This window comes from Caretta caretta, chromosome 3, assembly GCF_965140235.1.
Source record: "Caretta caretta isolate rCarCar2 chromosome 3, rCarCar1.hap1, whole genome shotgun sequence".
NCBI classification, from domain to species: Eukaryota; Metazoa; Chordata; order Testudines; family Cheloniidae; genus Caretta; species Caretta caretta.
In genome coordinates, this window is record NC_134208.1 from 7,539,125 (window position 1) to 7,557,895 (window position 18,771).

Consider the following 18,771-nt stretch of genomic DNA (forward strand, 5'->3'; position numbering starts at 1 on the left):
GTACCCTCCACCCTGGTTGTGCTCAGGGGCGTGGAGGCCCTTAGAGGGTCAGTACAGTAGACAGATTGCACACTGTTAGGGGTAGGGTGCTTTGCAGAGCACTGGATCTGTCTTCAGTGGTATAGGAATGATTACTGTTCCCAGAATCCTAGAAATGTAGGACTGGAAGGGACCTCCATAGTTTCATGTAGTCCAGTCCCCTGCACTCATGGCAGGACTAAGTATTATTCTAGACCATCCCTGACAGGTGTTTGTCTGACCTGTTCTTAATAATCTCCAGTGATGGAGATTCCCCAGCTTCCCTAGGCAACTTGTTCCAGTGCTTAACCACCCTGACAGTTAGGAAGTAATAGTAAAAGGTCTCGGAGTGTGGCTGTCCGAATGGAGCGGGGCAGCTGCTGATGTGCCACCAGGGCCCCTGAGTTCTGCCTGGAACAAAGTGTCAATAAGGCCCTCGTTTGATTTTTTTGGCTTGCACACACAGCTGTCCTGCAAGCTCACAGAGAAGCCAGATTCCTTTTGCTCTACGTTTTTTAACCCCGTGACAGTGAGGGCTGTTTTCTCCAGTACACATCAGTGTTGGGCTTTTTTGTTCTTCACACTAGAAGCAGCATAAAAATAGTCATTGGGAGTGGGGTGCTGTATTTACATACCAGTGACAGATGACTTTGTTGTGTTTGGTTGCTTTGCAGCCTCAGCAGATGCTCGAGCTTACGTGTTCTGTTGCTCAGTGCTTGTCTAGGTCTGGGGAGCCCGCTGGCGTAGTTCATTGTGGAGCCTCGTTCTTTATTGTCTGCAAAGATACTCTTGGAGAGAAGCAGGGTGTAGTGGTCAGGAGCTCCTGGGTCCTAATCCCTACACTGCTGCAGCTGCTCTCTTTGAGTTTGGGCAAATCACATCCCTTCTCTGCTTTGGTTTCTGCATCCAGTGTCAGCTGAGACATTTTCTCTCTGCCTCAGAGCACTGTGCATTTATGTATCCATCATATACAGGCCTGTCCACACGTCACCTCTGGTATTTAGGTATAGGAGTGCATGTCCCTATAAATACCTACGAACGCTAACCTGCAGAAGTGTGCTATATTTCAGCACAGATATATTTACCTTAATAAAAACACATTTAGACATTAGGAGAAGCAGCCTATTAGGTCATTGGGTGTCTCTGAGAGAAAGAAAAGGAGTACTTGTGGTACCTTAAGAGACTAACCAATTTATTTGAGCATAAGCTTTCGTGAGCTACAGACCGCTTCATCTGATGAAGTGAGCTGTAGCTCACGAAAGCTTATGCTCAAATAAATTGGTTAGTCTCTAAGGTGCCACAAGTCCTCCTTTTCTTTTTGCGAATACATACTAACACGGCTGTTACTCTGAAACCTGTCATTTTGAGAGAAAGGAAGCGTTTGAATATTTCCTCTACTTTCCTCTGTGGAGAAGCTGAGAATGGGGACCAGACATGACATGAATGAGAGCTCTTCTCTGCCAGACTCTACCTGTCTTGCAAAGGAGGATGCATATTCCATTGGTTTTGTCCACTCACTCAAATGAAGAAATGTCTCAGCTCTTGGGTTTTCTTTCCCTTTCCTTAAATGGTTGATCAGTCCTGTTCCTCTGAGGAGTTGATGGTTTTTAAACAAGGAAACCTCCTCTCTCCCCCGCCTGTCTTTTTGTTTCATCCACCTGCTATGTCTTGTCATAACACACCCCCCCCCCCCCCCCCGTTGTAAGCTGTTTGGGGCAGGGACTGTTTGGTAATTCATGGCTCTGTTCACCTAGTGCAAGGGACCCTGATCACTACCGTAATGCAAATAATGATAAGTGGAAACCCAAGGATGTGACGTGGGGAGGGGATGGGGCTGGTTTCTTTCCTTTTGGGGAGGAATGTTTTTACTATGTCTGTTGCTTTGGGGGTCAGAGCACAGTCATTTAAGAGGATAGTTGACAGGGGAAGCTAGAGTACATTTTCCTTCCTCTGTGCCCCCCCCCTTCCCCCCCTCCCGCAAATGAAAATTAGACTAGAAGGGTCAAATTTATTGCTGGCCTAAGCAAGTATAACTCCATTGACTTCCATGCAGTTGTGCCCACTTACACCTGCCATGAATTTTGCTCTGGGGTTGTATAGTGGAGGTTCTACAAGAATGCCACCCTGTAAATGGGGTGGGGGGGGAGGGTCTCCACACTCCTGCAGTCCTGCTCTGACTGTTAAAGGGCCAGTTACCACCATCCCTGCTAAGGAGTCTCTTCAAGCATTATATCCTCCACTTTCTTTTCTGTGTGTTTCTGTACTGAATGCACCCAGCTGTTCACTCTGTCCATTTTGTACTGAAGTTTGGCTTTGCATTATGAAAAATCCATGCCCTTGTAGGACAGCATGGTTGTCACTGATGCTTTGAATAACACGGCCAGTTGGAACTTCTTGGTAATTATGGGGGTTAGACACCCTAAAGGCTCGGGCTCCTCCTGATACTTGGGCTAATCAAGAATCTCCTTTTAGCAATATATGGCCTGACACACAGCTGAGCAGTTCTGAGTGCAACCAGTAGAGGGCAATGGTATGTGTGTATGGTCCTTACAATGTTTCTATGCTTGAAATGAAGGGATTCAGACAATTTCTTTGTAAATCTCCTCTAGCCCTGGGAAGTTGTGTTTTACACTGTATTCCACACACCTTTGTCCAGCAGAGTTTAAAGGGACCTTGTTCAAGTTGAAAATCCTTTTTAATCAAAATCCTCTCCCATGTTTCTAATAACATCTTCAAAAGTTGAAATTGAGAAGTAAAGAAATCTAACTGACTTTCATCATTTCTCCTGGCCTTGCATTTTAGATTTCACTCAGTCTGGCAACTGAAAGCAGACTTGTCAGTTTTATTGTTTGTTTCTAGTCTGTTTTCCTTTCCTGGTCTCATGCCCCAGCACAGTACTGCAATATTGTTGAGTTTTTTTAATTTCATGGGAATGTTGCTAGTAAGTTTTATAAAACTTTGTTGTTGCAAAAACCTAAATTTGGCTGAAATCTGACCTGCTGGGGCCCAATTTTGCTCCCATTCAAATCAACAAAACTTCCATTGGGTTCAGTGGGAGCATTCCAGTTCTTCGTTATTCCACAGGGTCTCTGAGGAGTGCCACTGCCTTTGTATTTACCCCCTTGGGGAGTCCCTGTGTTAACGCTGCTGATCACATGGAGTGATATCCTGCTGCAGCTCTGTTGCATCAGCCATGACCATATATTGAGGGGGGACCCTTGAGTCCCAACAGGCAAGTGGAGAAAGTCCTGAGATGGGTGACAATTGCTAATACTGTTTCACTCAGAGTGGTGGTGCAGGATAGGGGTGCTGAACTGGTGGAAAGGAAAAACCCTGGCTTTATGCTATTCCCGGTGATGGAATCCTTGCAACTGGGGCTTTGCACAGGAGGGTGCTCAGAGACAGGGCAGGTGAGTTTTGGCTGGATTTTGTTTAAAGGATGGAGAGTAACACTGACCAGCTGTGACTTGTCCTCACGTAGGTTTACGTCACCTATAACGGGCAGGAGTGCACTGGCCTGGTAGAGCAACACAGTCAGCTGAGTGATGAGGTGAAGGTGCTGCTCCTTGAGCAGGGACTGCACACCTGCTGGAAGACAGAGGATGTGAGACTGGCTCAGATGCAAAGATCGCCGCCCCCTACCCTTCCGATGGACCATAGTCCTGCCACTGCGATGGACCATAGTCCTGCCAATGGATCAGTTCAGAGATCGGTTTCTAGGAATATCGATGTACCTAAAAGGTATGTGTCCTTGGCTGCTTGGTGCTTTTAGCTTTGGAGACTGATTCTGGTTCATCTTGCCTGGTTCAACAGCTGGGTTTGCGCACTGATTGCTTACAGAATCCCTCTTCTCTTTCTGTTCTAAACTAGTATGTAGTGTTGCTGAGAGCTGTTTAATAGCGGCTGGATTCTACTGCAGAGGTGGCCGCATTTCCATGCGGGGGTGAAATGATCCCTGTGTATAGTTTATAAAATGCCCTGGAATCCTGTAGTATAAAGCATATTTCTGGAAACAGTGGCTACATAAAATGTGAGATGCTGAATTCTGGTTCTGCTCAGTGTCACTATGGCTAAAATAGAAACAAAGTCCCCTGGGTTGGGAGGACGTAGTAAAAATCTAGCAGGAGTCTGCAGAGGAGCTGTTAGATTGCACTGGAAGCTCAAAATAATGCAGAGGCGTTAATTCTAGAATGGTCCTTAGTGTTTGTTTACCCAGAGCAGTAAAATGCTGTTTGTTTCAGTGTGTGATGAGAAATGAACCGTCTCCCACCTCTGCCTTGTTCCTACGCGAGATGAGACCACGTCATTGTGACATACTGTGTCAGCCTCTCCAAAGGGTGGATTATCCAGAGTGCTGTTGAATTTAGGATTAAGAGGATATTTTTATGGTGGTTTAGGAGAAAAAAAATGTTCTCTTTTAAAGCAAACTTCCCTAGTTGCAAGTTAAAAATCGCTCTGGTCCTGTTTGGCCCCGGGGACAGCAGAGTGGGGAGAGGTTACAGGGGGAAAGAGAGATGTGGTGAGCCATGCAGCCTCAGTGTGTGAACACTTTAGGACTGGGAAGCTAAGCAGGTTCAGGTCTGATCAGTGGTTGGATGGGTGACTTTCAAGGGAACCTCTTGGAAGCAGAGGAAGTTAGCCGCCGCTAACCGTAGACAGCTGGATTGTTTTCTGAACCCTGGCCTCTCTGTGGCGCTAGGGGCAACATGTTGCTACAGTGGTTGTGTAAATGCCTGATAATTTAAACAGAGGCCCTAGTCATTTTGTGGAGCAGTTCTTACCCCCAGAGCCACTGTTCACGTACCTCTACAATAATCCTCAATTTTGACTTCCACTTAAACCGTTAAATACAAAGGTCTCTCCCGAGCCCCAGCCTCTGTTCCCTGGTCTGTGCTGCACTGATGCCTTCATAAGCATGAGTTTGGGAGCAGCGGTATAGCTCGTGCTGTGAGTAGGCAGTGTCCCCACCCAGGTGCTCGCTTTGCTGGGGTTCTGGGGGAGGGACAGACACCTCGGACTCAGGGCTGGATTTTTAAAGGTATTTAGGTGGTTAAAGATGCACTGGGAGGCACTTTTGAAAATCCCACTGGATGTCTCTTGCCATCTTTAGGCATCTAAATTCCTCTTAGGATCTGGGCTTGACTCCAGATGGGTAACAGAGTGAGTCGAGATCCACAGGCCGGCCTTGCTGCCACAGGGGACTGGGGGAGCGAGTCCTGGCAGAGATGGGGAGCTCAGGGCCAGGCCACCGAGAAGCTGCAGCCACTGTTAAAGAGCAGCCTCAAGGAAATGTCTTCTCTTGAGGGTCTCCTGTCTCATTGCCAGAAGCTCCCTTCCTGCGGGGGCGGATGCAGCAGGTAGCATTTCTCCACCCAGTCCCCATCCTAGCCGTCAGCATAAGGCTCTCGCATGGGTGCTGTGCTTTCTATATACAGGAAGGCACGCTGGGGTCCTGTAGAAAGGAAGGAGGTACCCAAAGGCAGCAATGATCATTAGAACCCCGTGGGTCCAATCAGCCCCAAGTGTAACACCTTTGGGCTCTGTGTTTGCTCCCATGGCCCTTTTGATTATATGGAGTCTTTGAAATAGAATCCTCGCCTTGTCTCCTGAATATCTGCCTTCCCCTCCCCCACTGAAGTCGTTAATGGTTCTCTGTCTCCTGGCGCAGGAAGTCCGATGCTGCTGTGGAAATGGACGAGATGATGGCAGCTATGGTGCTGACTAGCTTGTCCTGCAGCCCTGTGGTGCAGAGCCCGCCCAGCCGTGAAAGCAGCATGCCGGGTAAGTCCGACTGTGCAGCTGGACGCTGGGGTCCCAAACCTGCCTGCCTTTGTATTGCAGCAACTGGAGGCTGAATTAAATTGCTTTTGTGGTGCCCCCGAAGAAGGAGGGGAAAACTGCTCACCTCAAACAATAAGTTTTCCCAGGTAACCAGAGCCCCAAGTGCAATGTGAACAGATTGCTGTCTGACTGCCACGTCCGTCTCGTTGCACACTCTGGTGTCCCAGCATGCTCTCTGCTGGTGATGTCGCCCTCACCATGAAACTCTGCCGCAGACTGGAGCCAGCCTTTGGGGTCAGGTACATAGAGAGGCCCCGTGCTGCAGTGGATAAGCCACTGGGCGGGAAGTCAGTTGTCTGACCCATTCTAATGTATCTCCGGATCGAGAATGTGGCTGGAGATGTTCTCTGTCTGTGCTGGTGAAGGAATGAATGGTGGGGACTCGACGGCTGTGGGTACGTACAGAACTCTGCCTGCACAGCTGTGTTGGTGAGGGGACATCCTCTGCCCGATGTCGCTGTGCCAGCAGAAGCCCCTCGTGTAGACGCATTGTTCTGGCAGACCTGCCCTCTTCCCGGTGTGGGGCAGCTGGAATAAACCAGGCTGGTAAAAGCCCAGGTTTGCTGGTAGAGGCTGCGTCCACACTGGGAGCGCTGTAGCAGTAGAGTACAGTATGCTGCCATGTACCCGAAACCCTGTTGTCTGAACCTCTGCATTATCTGAAGCCCTTCCTTGCCCCCCACCGACCTGATGGTGGGGGACGAGGAAGGGGGTCAGATAATGGGGAGGTTTGGGTAAGAGAGCACAGACCCCCAGCCAGGACTGTGAGGGGGAGGGGGGGGGGCAAGAGGAGACCCCAGCCGCGGGGGAGGCCACGCTGCTGCTGAATGGTTCCTGTGGCAGCTCGGGGAGCCCTCTGCCGCCCCACTGTGACGGGAGTGAGTGAGCAGGGCTGTGACAGCGAAGCGGCAGAGGGCTCCCTGTGCTGCCGAAGGGCCGGTGGCACCCGATCCCTGCAGACACCAGGTGCAGGGAAGCCTGCGGTTTTGGCGGGGCAGAGCAGAGTCCTGGTCGGGACTGTGAGGAAGAGGAGGATGAGCCCCATGGGCGAGGCCAGTGTGCTGGTGAATGGCTGAATGGCTTTTGCCCTCTCGAGTATCCAAATAAAATCCATGTCCCCTCTGCTGTCTGGCTAATCGGGAGTGGGCATGTGCCTCTGTTGGTAAAGTGCTCCTAGCGTGGACAGGTGCAAGTCAACGGTTACATTGCTCCATGGCATGTAGCTGTCGTGGGACAGCCTGCCTGCAGAGGGAGAGCAATCTCCCAGGGTGATGGGGCCAGTCTCATAGGGTGTTGGAATATCAGGACAGAGACCTCGAAACTGAGCTCCATATTTGTGAGGAGTTGGTGTACCAGGTTCCTCATGGCGACCTTTGTTACTAAGCACATGGGCTGTATTAGCTGGAGCTCTTCCAGGTTATCATTCCTAGACCTAAGGAATAGCAGTGATGGAACCTGAAGGGTTAGCGTGGACGCTGCCAGGCTGTGCCCGATAGGATGGGATGTGATCTTCTGGCCTGTCAGAGATGGATGTGGGCAGTGTTTGCTGTCGTGGCTATTTCGGGTTCCAGCTGAGCTGAAGACTCTCAAAGGACCCAAGGCTGTGGACAGCCTTAACAATCTGAGAGCAGGTGCCCTCGAAGCAGAAGAAGCAAGTTCTTTAAAGTGCTTCCCTCTTCCTCCTAGCATCACCGTAGTCTTGCCAGGGCTCAGTTCGAGGCTGCTGCTTTCCATCCAGCTGCTAATTGTAGCTAAGTGCTGGGAGATGGTGCCGATTGCATTGGCTGTAGAGCTGGGCGGTGTCTGTGCATTCAGCCTGCATTTTCCCAGCAGCATCCTGTAGACCTGGAATAAAATGCGGGAGAGGATTGAGACTGCAGGGGTGGGGAGGTTGGAGGGGTCCGTGATGACCGTGTGAGCTCAGTCTGAGAGGAAGGACTTGAGCCATTTTCAAGTGTTTCCAGGCACCTTTGCAACTTCTTGGAGGCTGGAGAAGTGTCTTTGGTGACGAATGGCAAGTGAGTCAAATGCAGCAGAGAGGTGCAGCCAGCTGACTGGCTGGAATTCCCCTGTCAGTGAGCGGGAGGAGGCCATTTACCAGGTGCTATGTCTGACCCATGCCCTGGCCCATCCTGACTGAGAGGGATCCAGAATACTGACAGCTGTTAGCTTCTTGATTAGACTTGAGTCTAATTCCCAGCTCCTTAGCAAGTCACATAACCCTCTGCACCTCAGGTTCCAGGTCTGTGCAATATGGTCTATGACTGAAAGGCATTTTATTGTATGAGCACCGGCTTTTATTTTAAATATTCCTACTGGGCTTGTTAATTTTGTTTTTTCATATTTTCGATCCAAAACTTCTGTAAAGTAACCTTTTTAAACCCTTCCCTACTTCAGAGAAATGCACAGGGTCTGGTTCTGACCTCGCTCATGCTGGTGTCTGTCAGGAGAACATGAGGTCCGGATCCCGTTTATAATATTACAAAGGGGAAAAATGCCAGGGACATGGCCGTTCTGCATAAGTGTCCCATGGCATGTGTTGGACAGCAGCAGATCATATTCTGTGTATCTCCTGCAGAGGGACCTTTACTGGGCTTTTGATACAAATCCCTGCGTAAGTGGGTCTGGGTGTCGTGAGCAGCATGCGGCTGGGAGGATAGTGTAGCTTAATGTGTTGAATTCCTCCTGGAAAGCCTGAGTTATGAGTGCCGGGAGCCCCTGTTTTAATTGGGAGATGGCTCTTCAGGCTGGCCCCCTCCTCCTCTTATTTATTTGGAATTGTTTGTTCTAATTATCAGGCCTAACAGATTGGGATGAACCAACTAAGAATTGGGGGGTGGGGGGGACTGGCTTTCCAAAAGAGTCTGCACATGGGAGTGCTGGCTGTTCAGAAGCTGTGGGGCTCCGTGAGCAGGGTGCTTTGGGACAGCCGCTTTAATGCGGTCTTGCGGAACGGCTGGCCAAGCTGGGAGGCCATGTATATTTCTCGAGAGAGAGAGAGGAGAGCGTAACCCTGCCCGCAGCTGCCATGTACGATAGAGCGGCAGGACCTATTCTGGGAGCCACAGGCATGGGAGCACAGAGTGGCCCGGCTCCTTTTTTTTAGCCGCGGCTCCATTCCCAAGTAGTCAAGTGGATACAGGTGGTTAAAAATAGATGTCTGCAGCTGTGGGAAATCTGCATGTCCTGCAACTAGCTCATTCTCTGCACGCAGACTTGGCTCTAGCTAGCAACAGGCAAGTCCTCGAGGGGCTAGGCCTGTGAGTTTCTGCCGCAGCCCTGTCCGGAACGCTTGGACATGGAAACCGGGTTAAAGCGGAATAAATGAACTTGCATTCAGACCATGCGTCACTAAAGGCACAGCTAAGCTCTTCCAAGGTGGGGGTGCGTTCAGGGCAGCTACGCCAGTGTCCCACGTTATAAAGCGCATTCCCCTAGAGAGCAGCTGTGTATCGCTGAACAGCCCAGCAGCCTCCGGGCCCTGAACTGAAAAAGACGCTGCAAGAGTCCATATAATCAGCCCTCTGTGCCATCTGGGGAAAAGTTTGTCTTCAGGTCGATGGAGGCTTTTGGTTCCTGGGGGAGTAAATGTCCATGCCAAACCAGATTCCCAGGTCTGGCTGGCCAGTGATGGTGTGAGAGAGGCTTTGTCGTGGTATTTCAGCCCTCCTGTTGCCACCCTGGCCAAAACCTGTAGCTGCAGAACTGTTGGGAGAAGGAGGAGGAAGATTCTCTGCTCTTCTCTGACATCTTCCATCCAGGGCTCTCAAAATGCTTTGCGGCTGTGATTAAATGAGGTAGGCAGCATTAGCTGCATTTTACGGAAGGAGACGCGAAGGCAGAGGGAGGCACCGGGCCACGCAGAGAATCGTTGGTAGAGCTGGGTATAGAATCCAGGGCTCCTGGCTCGCAGCCCTGTGCAGCGGGGAGAAGGTAAAGGTTACACACGTTGTTTTGATCCTGAAGCCTGTGGTTTAAGTTTTGGGCCAAAGGTCTCTGTTCTGGTTGCATCCACGCCATCCTTAATGGCGCCGTAACCCAGGGGGAAGCGCGTTATGTGTCTCCCCACCGTGCCTGATCCACAGCGGATGGGAGTGTTACAGGGCCTGGCGCTCGGTAGAGCTGTAGAGACAGATGCTCCTAGCTCCAGAGGTCCGCGATTTGGTCCTGGGTGTTGATCGAGATGAAGGTAACCGAACAGACTGACTGGAGAGGGGGGGCAGGGGGCTGGGAGCAGAGCTGCCGCGTCCCGCAGGCAGGAGCTGTGTTCGTACCTGTCGGTTTTCATGTCTGTTCCCTTCTCCTCTCCCCCCCCGGCTCAGCGTCCCAGGCAGCCTGCGACGCCTGGAAGGAGAGCGGCGACGTTTCAGACAGTGGCAGCAGCACCACCAGTGGTCACTGGAGTGGCGGAAGCGACATCTCCACCCCGTCACCCCCGCATCCCGAAGCCAGCCCCAAGTACTCGAGTGAGGCCTTGAGCTCCCCGCAGGCCGACGATGGCTTTGAGACAGACTCGGATCCCTTTCTTCTCGATGAGCCTGCCCCAAGAAAGAGAAAGGTACCGAGGGCAGGGGGAACTGGGCTGTGAACTCTCAGTCATGGGATCTGCTGCCTGGTGAAACTGACAAGGTGTTGGTAAGTTTCACTCTGTCTCTGAAGCTAGCAGGAGAGAGTGGAAGCAAAGTGCCTCTTACTAACCCTTGGCAAGCTTCACCTTGAGATCCCAGAGCAGAAGGGGTGCTGGGGATGGGAGAAGGGAAGAGACCCCAGGAATGCAAAGGGGATTGGCGGGGAAGAAGAGACAGTAGCCCAAGGGTCAGTTGCCTGCCATCTCCCCAGATCCTGCTAGTGGCTCCAGAGTTCTCCCTGCTCCCATTCACTCCTGTCCTTTACTCATCAGCATTTCCCACTCTGCCTGATATCTATGACCAGAGCAGGGAGCCGGGGCAGGTTGGGGAGTACTCCGTTCCATGCATGGAGCTCTTTCTCGGCTCAGTTCCCCCCTCTGTCCACATGGGCCAGGTGGAGCAGGCGCACTGATCGTCAAAGGGGCTGGGGGAGGGGGAAAATAATGTATGGGAGACAAGTCAACTTTAGGGCAAGAGAAAGAGGAGCAGAGAGGGAGAAACAGGCAGGATGAGAGGGCAGAAATAAATCCAGATAACTGGAGTCTTCCTTGTGTCTGGCTGAAACTTGGCACCTCGTGAACTGGCACCTTGAGAGGGCCAGGGAGGCCCAGGAATGTGTGTGGGGTGGATGGGACAAAACGGCAGCATCATGCAGACTGTTTTCAGTGATCCTGAGTGAATCTTAATTCTCTGGGGCTGTTTCTGTCCCTTCGGAGCAGGGCTGGGGTGTAACCTTTCCGTGACGTGGGGCTGTCTTTTTCCTAGAACTCGGTGAAGGTGATGTACAAGTGCCTGTGGCCAAACTGTGGTAAAGTACTGCGATCCATTGTCGGTATCAAGCGTCACATCAAGACCCAGCACCTTGGGTAAGACCTTGAATGGCGATTAACCTGCAGAACCCAAGCAGGGTCTGAGGGGCTGGGGGCAGAAGGAAGAAGGAATTTCAGAGGCTCACAGAATTAAAAGTCGGAAAAGATTTGGCAGATCATTGAGATTATCCCTCGGAAAGGCAGGACATAGTCTCCCAATTGAGGATATATTGGGTATCAAACTGGTACTGCCCTGGCCTGTATGAAATGCGTTTGGAAGTTCTCAGTCCAGTGCCCACCAGTCATCCATGTCACCAAAGCCACCATCATTGTTGTCCCTATGTGTCCGCAGCCTCTGCAATGAGGCCAAGGGTTGAAGGGGCCCTGGAGAATGAACTTCCCTCTCATCCTTGAAGAGGAATCCCTTTGGGGCAGGTCTAACACACTGCGGCTGTTTGGTGGGTAAAGCTCGTCAGTCTCCAGAGCTGTGGGTGCAGTACCTGTCACCAGTGCTTAGGGCAGATGCCAAAGGATTTTCTGCTGCACTTGACCTTCGCTAAACCTGCTGCTTGGGCTAGTAGGGAACGCAGGAAACTACCCTGGCTAGAGAATTGCTGCTGGCCCAGATGGCTAATGGCTGCCATAACCTGCTTTCCAGCCCTCCCCTCTCCCACTCGGACAACACTGAGATGGGCCCTGTACGGTAGCTCAGGGCTGCGTTGCCCACCCCAACCCTTGCCTTCTGTGCTCTTCTCCATCTTTCCTTTTCTCCCTTCCCCATTTCTCTGTGTCCCTCTTCCCTCATGTTTCCTGCTCTCTTGCTCTGTTAACTCTTCTCCAGCCTTCCACCCCCACCTTTGCCCAAGAATACAATAAGAAAAGGTAGATTTGCCAACCATCATTCTGCTCGTGTATTGCATCCCTTTTCTCCAGCCTCTCTGCCCTGTCTATTTTGAAGCAGAAGCGCTTTGAGACAGGAACAGTCTTGTGTGTTTGTGTGATGGCTGCCACTTGGCCACCACCAGGGAACGAACCGGGGACGTCCAGAGCTTAAATTATGAGTCTCTGCAGCCCAAGCTAAGAGTGGGGCTGGCAGGGAGTTTTTATCCGGCTCATACAGAGGGGGATGCATGACCGACACTAACTAGTGCTTTACATTTGTATAGCACCTGGCACAGTGGAGGCCCTAATTCTGTTTAGGGCCTTTGGACACAGCTGAAATACAAATAAATAACAATGACGGAGACTGGGGGGTATTGAGAAGGGGAGATGGGATGTATCTTTAAGGCCCCCCCCAGGGTAAAACTGGTATTTCTTGGAAACAAGCCCTTTGCTTTATGCTCCCCTTTAAGCTGCTAATTAACTGAATAGAACTCAAGTAATGACTATAGTTGCTCAGTTCAGCTAAGGCTTGTTTCTGGTGTGGTGGGGCCCCCTAGTTTCAGTTCAGGGTTGGTTCTCCAGGCATTGCAAATTCCCTAAAGCGAAGGGGTGTAAAGGTGGGACAGGAGTGAGCTGTAAGCTCTTCTCTCCCTGACCATCAAGGGCCCAGAGTAAAGAAAAAGCGGTTGCACCTCCAGCCAGTGGGCCCCTTGCTGCCCCATCTGACTGATACAGGCACAAGCCGCAAAGCTTGACACTTCTGCATTTGTACAGCAACTGTGGTACAGTGAGGAAAGAGGCTTTTATCACACAAGAGCAGGACGCGCAGGGGAAGCTAACATCCCGTCAAACCTCCTGCTTTGCTCATGTTTCCAAGAAAAATCCAGCCTCGAATGGAAGTTGGTTTTTGGTTTAATTTTTGTGTTCCATGGTCTCCCTGCTGTACTGTACAAGTTATCGCAGAAGAGAAGCTGGGTCTGAGCACTGGGGGCCAGGAACTCCTGGGTTCAAAACCTGGCTTTGCCACTAATTCTCGCCATGGGCAACTCACAGTCTGTCCGTCCCCGTGTGCCTCATTTTCCCCATGTTCAAAATGGGGATAATTCTTCCCCTCCTTGTAGGGATATTGTGGTGTTGTCCATTCTAAAACCCATGTCTACCACTCAGTCCCCCGTGCCAGTGTGGTTTTACAGCCTCACGTTTTTCTGTTTTGTGAAATGTTTTTTCTCTCACCTTGTTTCCATGTGAAAGCTCCAAACAAACCATGGGGGAAACTGACTATACAGAGGACGTGGGGAAACTGACAATTCACGAAATACTGTCAGGAGCACAAAATAAACATGCTGGCAATATCGAGGGGAAAAAAACCTCTTTTCTGATCTCTTTCCTACACTCCTCTTGGGTTTTATTTGCGACAATGGTAGATAAAACAAAATTAGTAAGCAGTGAGATTTTTAAGCCGATGATGTCTGTTTAACTAGTTAATGCTTCTAAATCCCTTTGAAGATACAAAGCACCTTCCCGTCTAAGTGCTAAATATTACTGGTGCAGTGACTGTAGACCATATACCCTGAAGCTTCAGGGTATGTCTACACAGCAGTTCAGAGCCCTCAAGAGCAAGCCTCCCAGCCCAGGTTGACAAAATCGCTGTGTTGACACCGCTTTGAAGTTGCGGTTTCAGCCTCAGCCACAACTTCAAAGCGTTGTCTACACAGCGATTTTTACAGCTCTCACTCAAGTCCTGCTAACCCAAGTCTGTCGGCCAGATCTGGGATGCTCGCTCCCGCAGGCTCTAAAATGCTGTGGAGAAGTGCCCTTAGAGTCCAAAGGTTTGCTTGACACGTCTTCCGTACTTTCTGAGGTACGTGACACAACACAGGCGATGCTGAGCAAAGGAACCGAAGTAACTGAATCTTTATGCAGCCAGCAAAGGGAGAAAGGAAAAATATTCATTTCCCAAAAGCAGCTAATAACACTGGATATGGTGGCAGGAGACATTAGATGGTACGAACGGGGGTCACGAAATATTGGCAGAACTGCATGCTGATGTTGCGTTACAATGTTTTACTGGGTCAGCATGTGCTGTTGCTGCTGTGTGATTATTTCATAGCCCTTTGCATCTCCATTTGGGGCCAGCCAGCTCTCCAGGTTTCAGTACGACGGGTGTGCGCAAGCCCGTCCGCATTCCTGCACGGAGCAATAGCTCGCTGTTGTCTTGAGCGTCAGAACTTGCTTTGTTGGCCGAGGCAGTGTTGGCCAGGACACCTGGTCTCTTGGAAAAGTGCGTGGAATCTTTAATCCCAGCCGGGCCAAAGAGACCTTGGTTTAACAGCATAACCGAAGAAGAGAACCCTCCGCAAGGGTGACCCCACCTGCTGCCTCACACTGTCAGCTCTGAGAATGAGCTTGAAACTGGGGCGGGTCTTGAACCTGTGATTTTTTTTTTTATAGCTCATTGGTTGAGTGCTGCCACCTGCATCATGCTGGCACCTTGCACAGATCTGATTGGAAGGGGGAGTTACTTATGATTACTGATTCATACCCTTTCCCCTTTTTAAACCACCACAGAGATGGCGCAGACTCTGACCAGCGGAGGAGGGAGGAAGACTTCTACTACACCGAAGTGCAGGTGAAAGAAGAAGCTGCTCCAGAGTCTGCCACCAGCCCCACCTTTGGGTCCTCACCCATTGTCATCCAGCAGGCCCTAGCCAAGCCAGAGGCTTTGGCTTTGGACCAGGCAACCTTGGAGTCTCACCTCCCAAACAGTGCCCTCAGTCAGTCTGCCCCCAGCTCCTTCTGGCACATCCAGGCAGATCATGCCTATCAGGTATGTTGGCCACTTACGGAAACATCATGATGGAGTGGCATCTGGCATCCTCATTCTTAGGGGCATTTGTTTTCATATCTAATGACAAGGTTCAGAAACCAGCTGGCTACTTATAGAATCTTCCTTACCACATCAGACCATTGGTCCATCAAGTTCAGGGTCCTGTCTATGCCAGTGACCAGTGCCTGATGCATCAGAGAAAATAACGCATAGTGAATTCTGTAGTGGTTGTGCATAGCAGGAAGGAGAAAATCTCCTTCTTGGACCCAGCAGTTGATCAGCTAATGGTCTGATTCTCCTTGTTGTTTTGGCTTGGATAGCTACAAAAGTTAGTGATCCTAAAATGATCCAGTTCTGTTTTAAAATCCAGCCACAGAATTTGACTGTACCTCCTGCTGCAGTGAGTTCCACAGATTGGCTATAGGAGACATAAAGTATTTTGATTTGTTGGTTTCAAATTTACTTAGTTTTGATCCAGTGTTTCCATAATTTTCATACTACAAGACAGCATATGGGAGGAACTTCATTATGTCTTGTAAACATTTGCAGCCTTGTTGTCCTCCTACCTGCTGGCTAGGCCTCATAACCATGGAGCTGCGTATCTGTTACTCTTTGTTTAAGTGATCAGTGGATTTCTTTCGCTAACCTGTATAACGCAGTCATTCTCTTGCTGTGAGCACTCTAGTTTCCAGCCACCCTGTAATTAGCCAGCTTGGTGGTATGCAGCACATCCCTATGTATGCAAAAAAAACACAACCAGGAATGTAACTATACCGGATCCTTGCATGTCTTGGGTATTAGGAGTCCCGAGTTCAAATACATGGGAAGCATGGGGATCCGGTATAACTGCATCACTTGCAGTTCCTCATGCTGCTAAAACTGTTAGGCCTTCTGTACACACACAAGTGTACCTAAACCAGTTTAGTTAAAGAGATACAACTTTCCTGTTGTAGGTGGTGTTATACCAGTATCGGCCTGTTTAGGCTGGTGTAGCTTATTCCTTTATGGGGAGGGGAATAAGCTGTACTGATATAAGGCACCTTTATATCTATTTGCCCGCTAGGGCTTGTATTGCTATAACTACATTCGTTAAAAAAAAAAATCACACCCCTACCCAACCTAGTAATTCTAGTGGACAAACTGCGTAGACCAGGCTTTACAGCCCAGGATATCTCTGTGTTACACACGGGATGATTTGTGGAGCTAAGGCAGCATAAGCATTTCCACTGTAGCTGCCTGTCTTCAGTCACTTTCACCTTTCAGGCGTGGTCTCTGCCTGGGGGCGGGGGGCAGGGTGTGTGGAAAGTCTGAACAAAAAAAATGTATCCTGTTTTTTTAAGTAAGAGAGGGGGGGGGGAAATACACTTTACACATTGGGGGTGTGTGGGTGGGGCAGGGAATCTTGTAACATTTTTCTGACTAGCCCCACAGCCCAATCAGTTGGGGGTTGAAATTGAAATTTGTGTAACTACCTTGGAGAAATCCGTTTCAGAGGGAAACGTTTCTTAGTGCCCTGGGGCACTCTGCTCTCTTTCTTTCTGTGCAAGGGGTACTGTTCATGCACAGTGGGCGGAAGGAAAGAAAGCCGCCCACTGTGCATGAGCAGTACCCCTTGCACAGAAAGAGAGCGGTTAAGGTTGAAGAGGAAGGGTTGCTCTGTAGTCAAGGCACTAGACTGGGACTGGGGAGATCAGGGCTCAATTCTAGACTCTGCCACAGAGTCCATGGGACCTTGGGCAAGTCATTTAAGGGTAAAATTTTCAAAAGTACCTAAATGACTTGGGAGTTTAAATTCCAATGGCTCTCAGAGCCTAAGTCTGTCGTAAAAATGGGACTTCGGCTTCTAAATCACTTTTGGAAATTTTACCCCAATCTCGTGCCTTGGTTCCCATCTGTACAATGAGGATAATATTTCCTCTCCTCCCCTTTTGTCTTGTCTCTTTAGTTCCTATCTTGAGGGCTGTTGCTGTTTTTTGCTGTATATGTGTATATACGTACCTACCACAGTGAGGCCCTGGGCTTGGCTGGGGTCTCTAGGCACTCCTGTAATACAAATAAATAGTCGTAAGGAAGGTTGCTATGCACATATGGTTGCTGAGGCTGCATGCTGAAAAGTGAACTAAAGGTGCAGCCTTGCTAAGGGTGGGGGACTCTGCCTCTGGACTCTGAAGCAGGCCAGCAGCTGTGTTAGGTGTCTGCCCAGTGGAGCTCAGAGTCTGTGCTGGAGTAGGGTCTCTGAAGGCTGGTATCCCACAGCTCCTGTGGCTGGCAGGTCAGGTACCCTCTTCTCCAGACCTTATAATGGTCCTGGAGAAGGTGTTCTGGTGGCACTTAGTGAAATCGTTCCAGGTTAAGGAATTTACCTAAGAAACATCTTTTAAAAACTCCATTAAGAGAACATGCAGGCTGCATGGTTCAGAGCGCAAAAGTCAGGGAGGAGGGGTATTGAGGCTCTGAGGTGTTTGGCCAATTCACCCAGTGAGTCAGTGATAGTCAGATGGAACCCAGTGTTATACCAATAAAATAAAAACCAGCAGGATCTTATTAAAGGGGAAAAGGCAAAATGCCACATTTATTGTGAATACAGAAAGAATCATAGTAAGCAGTTAGTTATAGCTATAACATTCCATTCAATTTCATACTTTTTCACACATTCATTCACACACACACACAGGTTCTGCAAGGTTGTTATCCTAGTTACCAGCCTTAGAGTTGCTCATGCCAAGCCACTGGCCAGGTAGCCTGAACATGAGGAGGGAGCAGGGCCTTGTCAGATGCTCATCTGATGCTCCTGGAGGTTGGTTTGCAGAATCAGATCCCAAAGTTCTCACTTTCTAGAGTCCATTTTTATAGGAATTTCTTCCTATGCCAGTCTATGGGAATTGCTTCATCATGCTGTTGCTGAATCAATCAGCAGATGGCATATTCCTGACGGCTCCGTGCTGCCAGATGTTATCTTGTTCTTTGGTTCTCCCATTCTTGAGGCTGTTGGGTGGATTCCAGTCTGCCCTCCGGGGGTCCTCTGGTTATTTCCACTTGACGCCTTCTTCAGCCGATGGACACCGGATTCTTAGGCTGGCACCCCCCTGATCATTCAGTTGTTATCCACACCAAGCATCCATCCACATACATCCTCTATCTCTATTTTAGTCACAATTGTTAACAAAGCGAGATGAATACAACAAAAGGACAGGGAGTCTCTGGGTGCTGTTTCTGTTATTACAGAGTATTGCTTTGAGTCTCTCTCTGTGTGAGTAGTTGTTGTTACAAAGAATTGCTTTGAGAACAGACTTTGTCTTAGAATGTACTAACACAATTAGCAGCTTGCAAGTTTCACACATAGAGGGAGAGAAACAGTACCAAAAACCAAGAGACCTCTTAATTAGTAATACCCTGGAATTTAAACTATGGGGGATCAAACTCATTTGTGATTTTAATACAGAACTTCTTTAATATGATCCAACACCAGGAGTCCTGGCTTCCCTGTCCTTGCAGTTACCAACACTGCCTCTGAAGGGTTAATGTTAAACCACTAACCTTTGCTCCCCTTTCCTTCCACAGGCCTTACCGTCAATTCAGATTCCGGTGTCACCACACATATTCACCAGCATCAGCTGGGCTGCTGCCACCTCCACCATCCCTTCTCTCTCCCCGGTGAGTCACGCTTGCTTGGCTCTTTTTTCTTTACACAGTTAATTGCCCAGCACCTTGGAAAGGGTGATCGGGCAGGGGTGGGAGGGCATAGGGAGTGGGAGTTTTAAAGAGA

General features: G+C 49.7%; 1 protein-coding gene across 3 annotated transcripts in view; it reads left to right on the forward strand.

Annotated features, from left to right (window-relative positions):
* ZNF395 (zinc finger protein 395) overlaps positions 1-18,771 on the forward strand; it is a 52,111-nt gene that overhangs the window by 17,184 nt on the left and 16,156 nt on the right. For all 3 annotated transcript variants that reach the window (XM_048845840.2, XM_048845839.2, XM_048845838.2), the window contains exons 3-8: positions 3,500-3,759; positions 5,687-5,799; positions 10,182-10,417; positions 11,253-11,353; positions 14,747-15,005; positions 18,567-18,659. In XM_048845840.2, the coding sequence (XP_048701797.1) occupies positions 3,500-3,759; positions 5,687-5,799; positions 10,182-10,417; positions 11,253-11,353; positions 14,747-15,005; positions 18,567-18,659 (1,062 nt within the window). The remainder of the gene's footprint in view (positions 1-3,499; positions 3,760-5,686; positions 5,800-10,181; positions 10,418-11,252; positions 11,354-14,746; positions 15,006-18,566; positions 18,660-18,771) is intronic.